The 17,233-nt window shown below is 41.2% G+C and overlaps 1 protein-coding gene across 1 annotated transcript in view; it reads left to right on the top strand.

The window, feature by feature from the left end:
• Positions 1 to 15,568, top strand: part of LOC144990248 (G-protein coupled receptor 83-like) — a 31,414-nt gene extending 15,846 nt beyond the window's left edge. Inside the window, exons 3-4 of the mRNA XM_078943285.1 lie at positions 2,401 to 2,534; positions 6,780 to 15,568. Coding sequence (XP_078799411.1) covers positions 2,401 to 2,534; positions 6,780 to 7,497 — 852 coding nt within the window. The 3' untranslated portion in view covers positions 7,498 to 15,568. The remainder of the gene's footprint in view (positions 1 to 2,400; positions 2,535 to 6,779) is intronic.
• The last annotated feature ends 1,665 nt before the right edge of the window (positions 15,569 to 17,233 follow it).

Raw genomic sequence — 17,233 nt, 5'->3', positions numbered from 1 at the left:
AGTGGTCTTTTGAGGAACTGCAACATTTGGTACTTCTGGTTTATGTCAAATTAAGGAATGGAAGCTAATGACCAGACAACTTGACTTGGACAAATCTTGCTATTTACTTTTTAACACACCCTATTTGACATACCGTAACATTTCAAGAGTTTATGCGATTAACATGAATCGGCTAAAGCTGACATGAAAAAACATTTTTCACCTCGGAAGAATCAGCTAATTGACGTTGTTTACATAACTTCACTAGTGAAAAGTGGTGCATTTCAGGCTGCTTTTTGTAATTCCATCAGAATCCACTAGAATTACGTTACTGAAGTTAAAGGGTTAAATATATTTTTCTTGTTAACCCTTTTATTTATTTTATTTTATTTATGTTGATTAAAATCACAGCTCCCATTTTTTATCATTTATATTCTCATTGTTTACAATGCCCGGCCTACCAACATGTCAATCTTTGTGACTCACTTTATTGCTGATCACCTCCATTATTCCTCTCCTTTTCTCGCCACTGTCTTACACCTCACAGATGTTCTGCACAGCTCAGACATACTTTTTCAACACCTTCTTTCTCTCTTCTTTTCATACTTGTTCTTTACATATTCACCACAATTCAGCTCTTTCATGACCTTCGCTGTTCTTCTTAACCAGAATAATTCAAGAAAATGTAGATTTTTTGTATTTTCATACTTTCACACAAAACCATTTCATGATTTCTTTGGAAGCTACATCACAAAGAATCCAATATTAACATCAGGACATTACAAAAGGTCAAACTCTTGTCTAAGGTTAAATTGTTATATTTATGACAAAGTTTTTGTGTGAAAAAAAAGGTAACTTTAAACGTTTTTCTATTTAATTTTCCTTACTTCACTTAAAGACCTAAGGGTGGGATTAATGAGAAAAGACCTCAATGTCAGACATAAGCGAAAGAGGGACAAAAGTTAAGTGGAACATCGGTTTTAGTTCAATTTGCTGTATTGTGGTGTTTTCTGGCTCAAAATTATATACACATTGGACCTCAAACCGGCTCTCACAAAATTCCCCATAACTTTAGTTTTTGTTCCTTTGCAAAATAAAGCACTTTAAAAGAGAAGAAAGCTCACCACAAGACAAAAATCAATATCTGATGAAAATTGCACAGAGCGTCTTTGACTCTCCATGAGAAAAGAGAGTTCTGAAAGATTTTTGTTTTCCACAAAAGAAAACTTGTTTGGGAATTTGCATTCTGTGTTGAAAAAACGGTATTGTTTAGCAGCATGCATGCAGAAAAGCAATTTTCAGGCATTCCATGATGTGTGGGCGAACATGTGAATGCCAAAGCAGTAAAGGACAGACTGTACAATTATATATTCTGTAATATCAAAAGTTCATAGGGTTGCAGCTCCTTTAAGCTTCACTGTATACTGTGGCTGGAACGTTCAAGCTTTTGCTGTAAAAAGCTTCTCTTTTTTTTGTTTTGTTCCTTTTTTCATTTGAAATATCTGAGACATAAGACGACAAATGCACACCAGTGGTCCAGGACAAGCTGTTCCCTACTAGTGTCCCTTATTATTGATGGTAATCTTATTCCTTTAGATACATAAAAAAAAATCAAAGACATCACTTGTACATGTGCATTGTCTGCTCTGGCCAGCTGCATTACCATCCATGATGTCCATTTTTATAGGTCATCCTCCTGCCAAAGCTGTAAGCCCTATTTGTTTTTGTTTTTTTATGGACTTGAACATTCAAAATAGCTCAGATTCATTGGCATTGCAGTTAACCCAGCCCTTCCCAGCTACGAAATCATGGCAACTTTTTTTTTTTTACATAAATACATTTATTATCTGACACATCAAAAGTCTTTCACAACCGGTCCTGAACATGGAAATGTCATTTTTGTGAAAAATCTACGAACAAATGAAGACCCTGTTTGCCCACCAGCTCTAATGTGAGTTACTAATTATTGCAGTCTTGCTTTCATCTGATTGGAAGATTGCTGCTATTCAGCCTATGCTGCAAAGAATATGAAAAAAAAAACATTAAATAACCAAGAGGAATGGGTTTGTTTATGACATAATCCCTACAGCGCAGGCGAAGACACAAATATACACCTCTGACAGTGATTTGGTTGAAAGACTGAGTTATAGTTTTATCATTTCATTTCTATGAAAATTAAGATAGTAACCTCTCTTTTCCCCCATTTCTATCCTTGTGGTCCCTAAGAAGTTTATTTTAAGCATCTACCCTTTAGGTCCTTCATTCACTTTTAAAGCGCACACACACATGTACATCTGCACACACACATGATTACACACTCTTATTTATACTGGCCTTGTTGAAATGATCTGATGTTGCTGTTGGTTTGCAGTGAAGCCATATTTGCATTTAAATGATATTGTGTTGTTGTTGTTTTTACAGATGATTTTACATCCTCTGAGACCCCGCATGTCTCCGGTTCAAGGCGGCTTTTGGGTGGCTGTTATCTGGATAATGGCCTCATGCTTCTCCCTCCCACATGCAATCTACCAAAAACTTCTCACTTTCACATACAGGTAAAAATAAAAACACAGACAACGAGATTCCACTAACAGTTCTCAATATAACCATTAGTTCAGGTGAAATGATGGAAAAAAGCTGACCAACTGTTTTGCCAAAAGAATATTTATCATTTAAAGAGTTTAGACATTATTCTGAAGGCCTCATTTATAACTTTTATTTTCCCAGCTCAGTGAATTAACTTAGTGAAATTGCCTTTTATTTTCAGGTCTGGAAGTTATCAGCCAGGAAAGCCTTTTTTTTTTTTTTAAAGAAATCTGACAGCCTTTATTGATGCTTCTTGTTTAGTAGTGTTTGGATTTAGGACATTTTTCTTGTCATTATTGTGGATAAACAAAAACTTTTAGGGTAATTATGTTTTAGATGTACTCAACCCAATGGATCCCACCTAGGGACTGAGGACTTATTTTGAAAATTAAAAAACAAACAAACAAACAAAAAACAATGTTAACAATTTGTGGGCTCATACGTACAGAGTCCCTAAAAACACAAAGAAGTAAAAAAAAAATAAGTAAAAAACTAGTACTGGTTTGCACACAAGAAACACATTGATTTGCACAAGAAACAAATTTGTGTACACAAGAAAGTCTCTGGTGTGCACATGAAACAAAATGATGGTAAATGGCGTATACTTGTACAGCGCTTTTTTACCTTCCTCAAAGGCCCAAGGCACTTTACAGTTATTGTACCATTCACACTGGTGCCAGCCTTCCCCCAGAGGCGAGGTGGGGTTCAGTGTCTTGCCCAAGGACACTTCGACACATGGGGGGGAAAGATGGGAATCAAAACCTGCAATCTTCCGATCAGATGTTGATCGGCCTAATACTGAACCATGGCGCCCCATGTGTGCACGAGAAAGTATCTAGACTTAGGGAACTGTCTGGTGTGCATGAGAAACAAACTGATGTGCACAAAAAAAAAATACATTGACAGGTGCACACAAGAAGGTATATATTGTGCACGAGAAACAAACTGGTGTGGATAGGAAACCACATACTGCGCATGAGATAAGGGGTCATTTGTGCTCAGTTACGTAAGGGTTAATGGCCGACGAAGTATGCAGTATCACTTTTTAACGCATGCCGTGAAAGCCTGAACCGGTTGCTTCTGTGAAGTGCACCTATAAAGACATCACAGCTTTGCCTCCCCAGCGTAAACATTATTTTATTTCTGACCGTCACCTAAAACGAGTTCTAAAGTCGTGGTGCTTGTTCCCGCACAGTGGATGCGTCAGCTTTGATCAACTGGTGCGCTGAACATGAGTCTCTTTCTCTTGTGCAAGTAAAAACTAGAACAATTTTTTTTAAGTTTGATGTCGCTTTAGGGGCTCCGTACATACAGAAGAAATGTGCACAACAGACACACACAAACTACTTCTTGCCCCATTTTACCTCATGCATTTACTTAATGTGTTGAACCAGGACAAAATGTTTTATCTTCCATAAAAAAGGTGAAAGCACAAAGACTCACTAATGGTGACACATGGCTGTTGTTTAAGGAGATGTATTTTAGTTTGTAATGATAATGTAATGATAAAGGACCAAATCCATTAACACAACTTATAGCTGTGCCACTCAGCAGCTTTTTTATGAGTGGGGAAGTGAAGTGAAAACCCCTTAAGGCGCACATACACCCAGTAAGGCAGCGCATTTCTTGCTGCAGCCTCAGTCAACTCTGAACTGTTTGTTTGGGTTGTACTGGAAATAATATCGTATGTCAGTGTAAAAGCAGTGCAAAGGACAATATATGAATTCTGATTCTGATAACTAAAATGATTCTGACCTTTTTTATTTTTTATAATGAGAACAGAAAAGATGCAGTAAGTCACGATCCAAAAATTGCATGCAAATTGTTTTTGTCTTTCAAAAGTAGCATGTTTGTTTGTAAATGCTTTGTTTTGTCTGGGATATAGCTTCAAAACGCTGCACGGAATTACGGTAGCAGCTCAAATTAAGAAGGTACACATTTTTCTGTGCAGAATTGACACGTGATTGCTGTAACTATGGCAACATTGTACAATGTGCTGGCCAATCAGACTTTTACTTTTTAAACCAAGCCTTATCCAAGTGTTCCTCTAAAATGTTCCTCCTGTTTAGAAAAAGCATCACGTGATGGAAATCCTTTTTTTTTTTTGATCCTACTGCGTTTGTGCTGAAACTAATTTAAACAGAGGTTAAAGGTGCACAACTTTTGATGTCTGACTTTGCATTTGATTGCATCACAACTTCTGTTTTGTTGGCATGAGAGGCAAATTGACATAAAAGACACCAGGCAGCATTTTAGTTTTACTAGATTATCAATCTTTTTTTTTTATTTACGTTCCTCCTTTATTATGTTTTGTTATATTTAAAATGTTTTTATGTTTTGTTCACTGAATTGTACAATCACAATTGTTTGATTAACCAGCATCAACAAACAACTGCATAAAACTCTTGTAGACAAATGAAAAACAGATACTTTATTTATTATTTTCTCACAATTACTTGGATTTAATCGCTTAGGCGTGCCTTTTATAAAAAGTGAGGACAATATTAACACGTTTTTTGTCAGACAGCTTTTTAAATTATCAATGTGATTTATTTAAAGATTCAGATTAGATGCAAGGTCAATTAACTTGTTTATTCTTTCATTTTTATCTCAAGAAAATCACAGAAACTGAGGGAAGATGAATTCTTTCAGAGGTATTCCTTACTTATGTGATCTAATTTTAATTCCTCTGACATTTTTATTAGGCTTTTCATTTAAGCTTGTTCAGTGCAGCAGCTTGGAAAGGTAAAGTTGACACAACATGTTCATGTATAGGCGGATTCTTCTTGATTTTATGCAACATTATTTAAATAGGAGCCTTTGCTCTACCTGCTCAATTCAGGGTTAACTTAAGAAGTGTTTCTAAAACAAATATTTAAATACAACTCACAAAGGAATACTACAAAATGTTTAAAACATACAACATTTTCAGGCGGAATAGACTTACTGAAAACGAGTTGGTATTAAATTATCAGCATCAGATCTGATTCCTTGAGAGCTTTTTCTGTTATCAGTTATAGAGAAAAAAAAAGCGTCTGTTTTGATCTTTATTAAAATCTCGTTAATACAGAGAAATGTGCAGGCAGGAATATGTGATATATTACGTGATTACATTCATGGTTTAAACCAAATAACGTTTCTACTTTGATATTAAAACCATTCAATGCAATTTACCATATTTTCGAGACAACATGTTGTTCCCAAGTACAAGCCACAGGAGGATAATACAGAAAAGAAAAAAATCAAATGTAGGTTTTAATGCAGTACAAGTCACACTTTTGAGAGAAATTTATTTGACAAATACAGGAATAAGAACAGACATTTTATCTTGAAAGGCAAATCATATTAACACAAAAACTACAATAATAGACTGAATATTTGTAGACTTCACATCAACTCACATTGATGCTTATTCAGCTTCATGAAACTATGTTCACACCCCCCTTGGCAATGCGTGTTCAAGTGTTGCTGTGCAAGCTATGACCGTTTTTAGCTCAATGTAACCCTAAAAGCCAGTTTAAAGTTAAACCAGTTGAACTTTGGCCAACAGGGGACTCAGATTTGGAAGTGATGTTGTTATGTTATTCAAAACAAAGAAGTACCAACCGTTCGAAAATTGATCATGAAGGAGAAATTGTTAATTCTGGTTTGTACCTGGCTGCAATTATATGATACCAAGTCTTTCATATATTTGAATGTGAAAGAAAAAAGCCTGGAGCAAGATTTGAGAGATTTGCATCACCTTGACATTTCGCACAAAGGCTCTTTTAACTGTGCGTCTGTAAGTGTTACGTAACAATAGTCCGGTTTGAACACTGAATGCTAAATGCACGTTAAAGAACCCGCGTTCACTTCTTTTGCATGTGGATCACATGCCTGGTGTCTATGTAGCATTAGACTGAGCTACTGAGCGTTGTTGTCAGTAGCAAATACTGATCCACACACCTATAGTGGTTGTTAAAATATTTATATTTTAAAAATTGTATAATTCAAACCTGGGTATAAGTGACCAGAACTCTGTCCTAACTATGCAAAAAAAAAAAAAAAATGCAACTTGTACTCTCCACAATACTGATAGGTCTTACAACATTTATATTGGCCCTATTATCTACTTTAGATATCTTCATCAGTTTCTATTTCTTTTATCATCCACAGCTTTGTTTGATGGAATCATACTAAACCCTCCTTTCATGTTTCCTTTGCTTCTCCACCAGTAAGGAAATGGAGCGTAGCTTGTGTGTGCCAGACTTTCCAGAGCCATCGGACGTCTACTGGAAGTACATAGATCTTCTCACTTTCATTCTGCTCTACATGCTTCCTCTCCTCATCATCACGGCCTCCTACACCACGGTGGCCCGACGATTGTGGCGCCACAACATCATTGGTGACACGACAACAGCTCAGCACGCCACTCAGAGAAAGAAGCGGCGACGCACACTGGCCATGCTGCTCCTGGTTGTTGTTGTGTTTGCCATCTGCTGGTTCCCTCTCAACTGCTATGTGGTGCTGCTCTCGAGCCAGGCCATCCACTCCTCCAACGCTCTCTATTTCTGCTTTCACTGGCTGGCCATGAGCTCCACCTGCTACAACCCTTTCATCTACTGCTGCCTGAATCCCACGTTCCGCCAGGAGCTGCGGCTCCTTCTTAACCGCTGCAGGTGGAGGCGGAGATCAGCGATAGGGTTGGTGCCAGAGCGTCACCCTGCGGGCGCCTGTGCTCCCCGCCACAGAGCAGCCTGGCCTGACAACCAAGAGTCCTCCAGACCGAGCCAACCTTTGTCCCACCAGAGCCAGAACTCCTGCCAGCAAAGTCACGCTTCATCCGGCCACTCCCACAACCTGAAAGACGCATGTGTGCTCTTCACAGCCAGGCAGGCCCTCACAGGCAGGACTGACATCCTCGCAGTGGAGCCCATTGTGGCCACAAAATAAAGAAAACCTTCTTGCAGGATTTGACAACCTACTGGGAATGTTACTCGTCCTAAAAGAAGAGCATAAAATGTGAGCAACACAGATGGTTGGCTGGTCCAAATATGACAAAGACAAGATGACGGGGAAAAATATTCCTGAACTATTTGCTGATTTGATGGTGTTTCTCTGTTGGAGCAGAGGTGTCGTACTCCAGACCACGAGGGCTGGCATCTCGCTGGTTTGCAGAAACCTAACCTTACTTGCTGCTGATTGTCTGGATCAGGTGTGTTTTGCCAATCATAAGCTACAATGACAGATTAATTGGGAAAACATGTATGACGAGGCCTGAAGTTTGACACCTGTTTGTTGGATGGTTGTATATCTTCTCTGAGCATTTTCACATTGATTTAAAAAATATATCTTTATTTTTCTAATTTAAAAATATTTTAGGCTGAGCAAATGCAACGTATAAAGCCTTTCAGATACTGACTCATCATCTGAGTCACACTTTCAAGCTTTCATCTCCTTTTCACAAATGTGCCCCCCACCCCCCAACATCATTATTATGATGATGCAGGAGAGGATCCTGAAAACTGGCTTTTATGCTTATGACAAGCAGTCTGTGTCTGCATTGAAAAAATGGTTTAATTACACTTTCACCAGCCTTTGCAGATGTGAATGTGTCAGACTGCAGCTGTGCTCTTCTTTCATTATCTGGTATTCATCTCAAGTATGCTTAAGGACACCAATACACAAGTCATGAAGAGGATTGTGATCCATATTTTATCCATCATTGGAAGTCATAATCTGATTTTACCCTTAAAGCGTCCTTAAGCTATGTTCACAAGGCATTCTAAAACGCTCTTCACACAGCCACTTCTAATGATAAGTCTATCTAAATGTGTGTAAATGCACGTTCTGCATTCAAAACTTTTTCATTCACGCGTAGCTACGCAAGTTTCTTCATCCTTTTTCGGGCTCTAGTTAGAAAACGCGTCGCCACTGAATTGCAAGTTAAACGAGGTCAAATTTAACCAATTGAGAACTCTGACTTGGATATACAGTATAGGGTTGTGCCGATGGACGATATCATCGTCCATCGTGATGGGTGACTGACATCCCGATGGAGAGACCACCATCGTGATGCCACGCCCCCGCCACGTTGCGCGTCGACACCAAAAGCCGCGGTTACATGTACAAAATATCCTGATGGGATCAATGGTCGGATTAGAATTCAACCGTGTACATGGGCCCAGAAAAATGTTTTCAGAATATAAAAACGTTCACTAAGGTCACAATTTCGGTCGGAATAAATCATTCGCACATGTGCAGTATTCGCACATGCGCAGTTTGAAAACCGGAAGAGGATACAACTTCCGCCGAGCGGCTTTTTTTCCAAACTTTATTGAATGTAACAATTCAATACAAAACGATAACAGCGCCGAGCGGCTATATACATTGACATGTCAGCTCGGTAAAATACGAGATGATCTTCTAAACGTGCTTTTAATAATGTTACGGTTATTATGAAACACCTGTTCGCTCATCATTTGAATTTTAATCCGTGTGGTCAGTGCTTTTTCTGAACGAAGCCAGGATTAGCAGTATGCTAACACGGGCTAACAACATTAGCTTTGGGTGGTGCTGCATGCTGTGAATAACATCAGCCTTTATTTAGTCGGGACACGACTGGAAACACAAATCCACGTGATTGTTTGAATGTTTTCTAAGGACTGAGCGACATTTCTGCTTTGATGCTCAAACCGCTGTGTGTGCTGAGGATCCGTGCTGTGCTCAGACACACTTTTAGACCCGGGTCTGAGTTTGATAGCTCGTACCCCTAGAGCTGCGGGACGGATCGCAGTCTTAAATCTCCCACACATACCGCTCATGTACCCCCCCCCCCCTTCCCATCAAACACAAAGCTGTAATCTGCACTCCGCCGGTCCACTCCGCCAGTTAAGTGCGGGAGCGGACTACACTTTCTTTCTATCTTGCTTGTTACTTTTTCTGTTAAAGTCACTTCCCTCAGTTTATACTGGATCATCGCGGATTAACCATTAGTTGGGAAATAAAATGAAAAAAGCAAAATAACGAATAGCAGTTATATAAGAACGAAAAATGCAAAAATACCCCCCCCCCCCCGACGATGTCATCGTCCATCCCGATGGTTGACAGCAAACATCGTCAACGGCCAATTTAGGGGACATCGCCCAACCCTAATACAGTATATATGACACCAGGTCTTCCATATATCGGAATAAAGTTGTGAGAGAAAAAGCCTGGAGCAAGATTCTTGAGATTTGCACCCCTTTGACATTTCACACCAAACCTCTTCCTACAGTAGGTGGCGGACATGCGTTAGTAAATTGAAAAAAAAAAAAAAAGGATAAGAATCCTGGCTGTCTGGTGTAGCCACGGGCTAAATGCACGTTCAATAACCCGTGTTTAGCATCAACGCGTGTCACATATCTGATTTACCTGTTGCTTAAACAAGTCCCTTAAGTATTGTGGGGGTTTAAGTGTTCAAAATTACACATGCCCAAATCTCGATTTCCTGTTTTCATTTTTAGAAATGTGGGAACAAATTTATTGTCTATCTCATCCATTTCTTCCTCCCTCATGTGTCGCCTTTCTCTCCTTATCAATCCGTCCTTTCTTTTCTGCCTAGACTTCATAATCGAAACAACAAGACATTGGAAAGATATTATTCACATTTCTGATGACTCCTGGACAGCTATGTACAATTTGTGTTGGTTTCTTTCCAAAAAATCCTCTGCATTACCATAACCCTTTGATGTATCTACATTTTGTTGACTTTGTATACCACAGACGCAAACCCCTGCATTTGTTGTTCAGAAATAAAGATAAGATGTTTAAAAGTTCATCAATTGCAGCTATATTTCAAATATGACTTCTGTGTTGAGGATATCTCGTTTCTGTGTTTTATTTAGTATTTTCTTTAAATGTCTTTTTCTTAACTTAAAATGTAAATATAGTAATTTTAAACACTTTTTATTTTGATAATTAGGTTTTACCATTTTATTTTTATGTACAGGTTAAAAAAGTTATCTTTGCAAAAACACTTTTCAGTGGTCAAAAAGGGCCACAAAAGTCAGGTTTGACTGATTGAATGTTTCCTGACAGTCAGACAGAGTTTCCTGACTGCATATGTCTGTGAAGAGGCTATCATCAATGCTGATTGTACTACTATGTTTGAATTGCTGACAATCCAGAAATAAAATGCATCGAGCTGTTATGACAGCTGTGATCATATAAGGAAATGTTTGCTCTTTTTTGCCTCATAAACTTCCTGTTTTAACATCTAATGTGTCACTCAGTTGTTTTATTATTACAGTCATGAATTTAAATAGATTTAAACAGTTGCAAATTAAAAACAGAAGCAACTGGAATCTCAATAGGGTGGTAGGCTTTTGGAGACTTTGGTTTTGTCTGTTATTTCAGGAAATAACAGGAAAGAAGTAATTCAATTACATTTCAAACATTTTATTTTAAGTGTGTAACAGTGAAATTGCTTGCACCTCACAGGTCTTTCATTGTCTGCAGAAAACAGTAAGAACGGGTTCACAGAAGGAATGTCAGTTGAAAAACAAACAGAGCTATATACAAAAACCCAATTTGCTCTTCTTTTGTACCTGCAATCCCAGCAGGTTATAAGATAAAATCTGCAGTCCAGCTTTGTTGAATGAAATGATGTAGGCGAATTCTTTCAAGCTGCACATTCTGTCATGAAGGTCCTGAAATCCTGACTTCTCCTGGAGGCCTCCTCCTCTCTGAGGTCTCCTGTGAGTGACACAGCTGCATGCAATCCTCATTAGGTCCCTATTTAAGGTGTGGCTCTTCTGTGCTCTGTGCCTTAGCATCTTTGTACCTGACCTGGTTTTGTGGTTTGTCCTCGCGACATATTAAACCTTAGCTCTATTGTGGAACTGCGTTGTGTCCTCTCTGCTTCCGGGTTTCTTCCCTGGCTGGCCATTCTGTCACATTGCACTCAGGTCATGTCTAACCCAGCAGAAGGATCAAGATCTGAAAACTCACCCCTGCCAGCCGTTGAGAAGATGACTGTCTTAGCCCGTGATCTGGAGGGCTAAGACTAATTGGAGCCTTTTGATGGGACTGCTGAGGACTGCCGGACGTTTCTCACTTCATGCCACCTTCTTTTTGATTTCAACCCAAGGGAATTTCCCTACGAGCAGAGCAAAGTTGCCTTTGCTCTGAGTTTTCTTATGGGTCGAGCCAAGCGATGGGGGTTGGCAGAATGGGACCGCAGAGCTGCACAGTGTCGCTCGTTTTGAGCATTCTCCACCCGACTTCTCATGGTGTTTGATCCACACCCCACCGAGCAGCCACTTCTGAGCTTCTCTGTCTCCTGCAAGGAGCCCGCAGCGTCTCTGATTACGCTGTGGAATTTCAGATGCTTGCTGCCAGCGCACGCTGGCCGGACCACACGCTGGTGGATGTTTTTCTTCAGGGCCTCTCCAGTGTACTCAAGGACGAGCTGGCGGCGAGGGAGGTTCCAGAGGAACTGGAGGAGCTGATCAACCTGGCCGTGCGCATTGACCGGGGGATGAGAGAGCGGGGTCAGGAGCGACGCTGCGACAAAGGCTTCTACCCGCTGCATCCCGTGTGTGATTCATCAATCCATTCTGGCACCTGTACTCCTCGTCAGGATTTCTCTTCCTCCCAGGAGCCCATACAGCTGGATTTTGGTCGTCTCACATCTGCTGAACGTAAGAGGCGCATAAAGAAGCAGCGCTGTCTGTGTTGTAGGTTATCTGGGCATTGTCTGCACAACTGTCCAGGGAACTCCAGAAGAAAGGCTGAACTGGTGAGCTGTGTCTCCTCTTTTTCCTCAATTTCAAGACCACCTACCAAGGTCTTGATAGAACATGCTGGGTTTCAGGAGGAGTTTCAGACTTTAATTGACTCTAGATCTGATGGGGATTTAATTTCTCTAGATGTGGTGGAAAAACTTTTGAATCCTGTTGAGCCTTTGTCTCCAGTCTTGGACATACACACCTTGACTGGTTCCGTCATTTGCAGGGCCTCTGCACGCACTGTGAACCTTAAAGTGATGGTTTCCGGAAACCACACAGAACTAATGAGTTTCTACGTTGTGGAAGAATTAAAACCCCAAATTATATTTGGGTTTCCATGGTTGAGTAGATATGCTCCTCACATAGAATGGTCCTCAGGACGAATGTTATCGTGGAGTTCCTTTTGTTTATTAAAATGTCTTTCTGCTGCTGCTGTTCACTCTACAGTTAGGGGTCAGCACTCTCCTTATCATCCAAACCTCAGTAATGTTCCCAATGTATATCATGACCTAGATGCTGTGTTCTGTAAGGTCCGAGCGAAGTCTCTGCCTCCCCACCGTCCCTATGGTTGTGCTATAGACCTCTTACCAGGAACACAGCCCCTCAAGGGCCACATCTATCCTCTGTCTCCACTTGAACGGGAGGCTATGGAGGAATATCTGCAGGAGAGTTTACAGGCTGGACTAATACGTCCCTCGTCCTCGCCAGCTGGAGCCAGATCTTCACTAAACAGGACCTCAGAAGCGCTTACCATCTGGTCCGCATACGGGAGGGGGATGAGTGGAAGACAGACTTTAACACTCCAAATGGTCATTTTGAGTATTTGGTTATGCCCTTTGGACTCACTAACGCTTCAGCAGTATTCCAAAGTCTGATTAAAAGACATGATTAATAAGTTTGTGTTTGTCTATCTAGATGACATTTTGATCTTTTCTCCAGATCTTGACACCCATGTGCAGCACGTCACGGCCGTCCTCCGGCGCCTACTCGAGAACCAGCTTTACTGTAAAGCAGAGAAGTGAGAGTTCCACACCACGCAGACTCAGTTCCTTGGTCATGTGGTGTCTCCTGGGAAGGTCCAGATGGACAGCTCTAAAGTCAAAGGCGTTCTAGAGTGGCCTGTTCCTTCTGGACGTAAACAACTCCAGCGTTTTCTTGGGTTCGCCAACTTTTACAGGCGCTTCATCAGAGGCTTCAGTGGCGTTGCTGCACCCCTCCATAATCTCACGTAGGCGAAGGTATGTTTTATATGGAATGAGGGGGCCGATAAGGCGTTTTCTGACTCAGCCTGATCCCTGTCCTATAACAAAGTACATCCCTGCGCATATTTCTCCTGCAAGCTCACTACCGCAGAGAGAAATTATGACATTGGGAACAGAGAGCTACTGGCAGTTAAGCTGGCTCTGGAGGAATGGCGTCACTGGTTGGAGGGGGCTGAGCAGCCATTACTGGTCTGGACTGACCATAAAAATTTGGAATATATACGGACTGCTAAACATCTAAACCCTCACCAAGCGAGGTGGGCCCTCTTTTTGACAGGTTTAATTTCACATTGTCCTGCCGTCCAGGGAACAAGAACACCAAGCCTGACGCCCTGTCACACCAGTTCCAACAGCAAAATGAGGACACTGAGACCCCAGTATCTACTACCACTATCGTTCCTTTCCATCTAGTGTTAGGAACCACTCGCTGGTCAGTCGAATGCAGAGTGAAGGCTTACAGATCCGGGTACATTGCCTGCAGGACGTCCTGCTGGATGTCTGTTTGTCCCTCCCTCTGTGCGCTCCTTGGTTTTAAATTGGAGTCACTCCTCCTGTCTGGCTTGCCATCCAGGAGTGACCAGGACCAGCTTCCTTGTGGCTCAGCGCTTTTGGTGGCCCACCATGTCTTCCGACGTAAGGGCTTTTGTGGCTGAATGTCGCATTTATACCAGCGTCAAGACGCCTAGGACCCCCCCTGCTGGTTTGTTACATCCTCTACCTGTGCCGTCCAGACCTTGGTCCCATGTAGCTATGGACTTTATTACTGGACTACCCAACTTTAGAGGTAAAAAAGTTATCCTTACCATCACTGACCGATTTTCTAAGCTGGTTTCTAAGCTACCATCGGCCAAGGAACTGGCTGTGATCCTCTCACAACATCTGTTTCGTCTTCATGGCCATTTCGTCTTTCCCAAAACATCACATCTGATCAAGGTCCTCAGTTCGTAGTTGCTTTTTGGAATGAGTTCTGCAACCTCCTTGGGATCAACGGTCAGTCTAAGCTCTGGTTTCCATCCTCAAACCAACGGCCATGTAGAGCGGTAAAATCAGGATCTAGAGACGACACTACAGGCCATATGTCTCAAGAACCCCAGGACTTGGTAATCTCAGGTTTCCTGGGCAGAGTACTCCCACAACTCCCTTAGCAACTCCTCTGGAGTATCAGCCTCCTCTGTTTCCTCACCAGGAGCAGACGGCTTCCTCCTCTGGACTTGCTGCATTCATGAGACGCTGTCATCGTACTTGGAGCAGGTACAGACTCGAGCTCCTGCAGAACCATGAGACACTAACGGCTGTTGCTAACCGTCAGAGGACTGCTGCTCCAGAGTACAAGGTGGGAGACAAAGTGTGGCTTTCCTCTGCTGCTGTCCCTTTAAAGGGTGGAACCAAGAAGCTGCTTCCCCACTACATCGGCCCATATTCCATCACTCGAATACTAAATCCTGTGGCCATGAGATTGTAACTGCCCCACCCCTTCGCATCCAGCCCGTTTTCCACATCAGCAAGTTAAAGCCAGCCAGAGACTCGCCCCTTTAACCCTCTCCAGTGGCCCCACCAGCTCCTCGTTTTGTGGATGGTGGTCCGGTCTACACCGTGAAAGCACTGCTTGCGAGTGGGTCGGGGCATTTAATACCTAGTCGACTGGGAGGGTTGCGGACCTGCGGATTGTCAATGTGTCCCAGACCGTCACAACTTCGACCGGGACCTTGTCACCCATTTTCATCGAGACCATCCTGGACAACCTCTTTGTCCCTTTGGTAGCCAGACTTAGGAGGAGGGGTTATGTCATGAAGGGTCTGAAATCCTGACAGGCTGTGGCTTCTCCTGGAGGCCTTCTCCTCTCTGAGGTCTCCTGTGAGTGACACAGCTGCATGCAATCCTTATTAGGTCCCTATTTCAGGTGTGGCTCCTCTGTGCTCTGTGCTTGAGCGTCTTTGTACCTGACCTGGTTTTGTGGTTTGTCCTCTCACGATATTAAACCTTGGCTTTATTATGGGACTGCGTTGTGTCCTCTCTGCTCCTGAGTTTCTCCCCTGGCCATTCTGTCACACATTCCAATGCAAACAAAAGGCCTGTAAAATGGGCCCTGTGGCCAGCTGTCCAAGGCACACCCCTCATTTGCCCTAAAGTTGACTTACCGTAAATGCGCTGTTGCAGCCCTACAATAGAGAAAGCAAAAATAGAAGATAGGTGGATGGACATTCATTCTTTTTGTTTATTTGTTTGTTAATTAAGTTGCTGTTTATCTGCACAGCTTTGTGTGTTCCTGCAAAGAGGCTGTACTGGTGTTGTTGCTCATCAGACTAATGAATAGCCTTCATCTTTGCGGAAAAAAAAACAGATCTATAACTAGTTAGAGCCTTCACAACTTGAAGGAAAAATGTATTAACAAAAAAAAATAGCCTTCGGCAAAACTATTAAAATAATTTATACCTACGAAGATACTCATTCATCCAGGTTGATTCCATCATAGTAAAAGGTTTAAGGGCTGTCATCTGGACTTTTTCTTTCTTTTTGGTTGTTAAACCTACTACTATGATTAAAAGAATTCACATTATTCTCTTGAAATTTCAAGTTGACCATTTTATTATTTGATAATATTATGGCTTAACTGCAAAGAAAACAAAATGAGAGAAAATGATATTATAAGGAAATTAAATTAATGTCCGTTTTCAAAACATATTTATTTGCAGAAGGTCAATGAAATTTGTGATTCATGCTCTTAATTTTGGCCTTTTAAATTTTTTTTTTAAAAAGCCTTCAAACGTATTATTTAAATCTGAATTTACTTTGCTAGTCAGGACCTTCTACTTTGCTTACAATGAATCTGGAGCAAAACTGTTTATCTTTACGAAAATATTCCACTGACCTTCAGGATTCTCAAAGCAAACCTCCAGACACCGTCAAGTGAATCACTTTGCATCAATTCCTACAAATCCTAATAACCGCTATTTCCAAAAGTTTGCACAATGGCTCCAACTTCAAGAATATAAAATATTGGAACAATTTTAAGTAGTGTTACATCCATTTTAGTCAGAAAATGCAAAAAGGCGCAAGGCCTGAGGGGAAAGCAAGGTGACTAACTGTAATCTCATTTTTTTACAGCCAGTGAGCCATAGCTCTCTGAGAAACAGAACAAATCTAATTAATTAATTGTAAAACCAGACCTTAAAATATCACTCTGATCATCTTTTGATTTATTGTAAAAGCATGCCCAGTGGTGTTTTAATTATACTTACACTGTTTTTAGCCAAAATAAAAAATGACAATAAAAAACCTGTTGTTTCTAAGGATGTAGTAGCTGCGTAGCACCAGTAGTTCATTTGAAATTTTCTTCTGAGTTGTGGGTGGGACTGCTGGCATGAAGCAACCCCGCCCCCCTTCCTCTTCCTGTCACCCATAGCAGATCTCTCTTTACACGATCTCTCTTTACACCCCCAACCTAACATTAGTGGTGAAACAAAAAAGGAAAAAACATTGGAGATATCGAGCTGTGCAGTTTAGAGCCAGATGCCAGCACAGACGAGGGAAACAAAGATTTACATGGATCTATTTGTCTACACGTGGATGCATCAGAATAAAGCAGAGCAGCGTCTTTTCTATGTAACAAATACACTCTTTTTTTAGACAGCTTTTTTGCCTTCTCTTAATTCATAA

Source organism: Oryzias latipes, assembly GCF_053564925.1.
Source record: "Oryzias latipes strain Hd-rR chromosome 1 unlocalized genomic scaffold, Olatipes_Hd-rR_3.1 chr1_Y".
Lineage (NCBI taxonomy): Eukaryota > Metazoa > Chordata > Actinopteri > Beloniformes > Adrianichthyidae > Oryzias > Oryzias latipes.
This window is presented reverse-complemented; position numbering and strand designations above follow the sequence as displayed.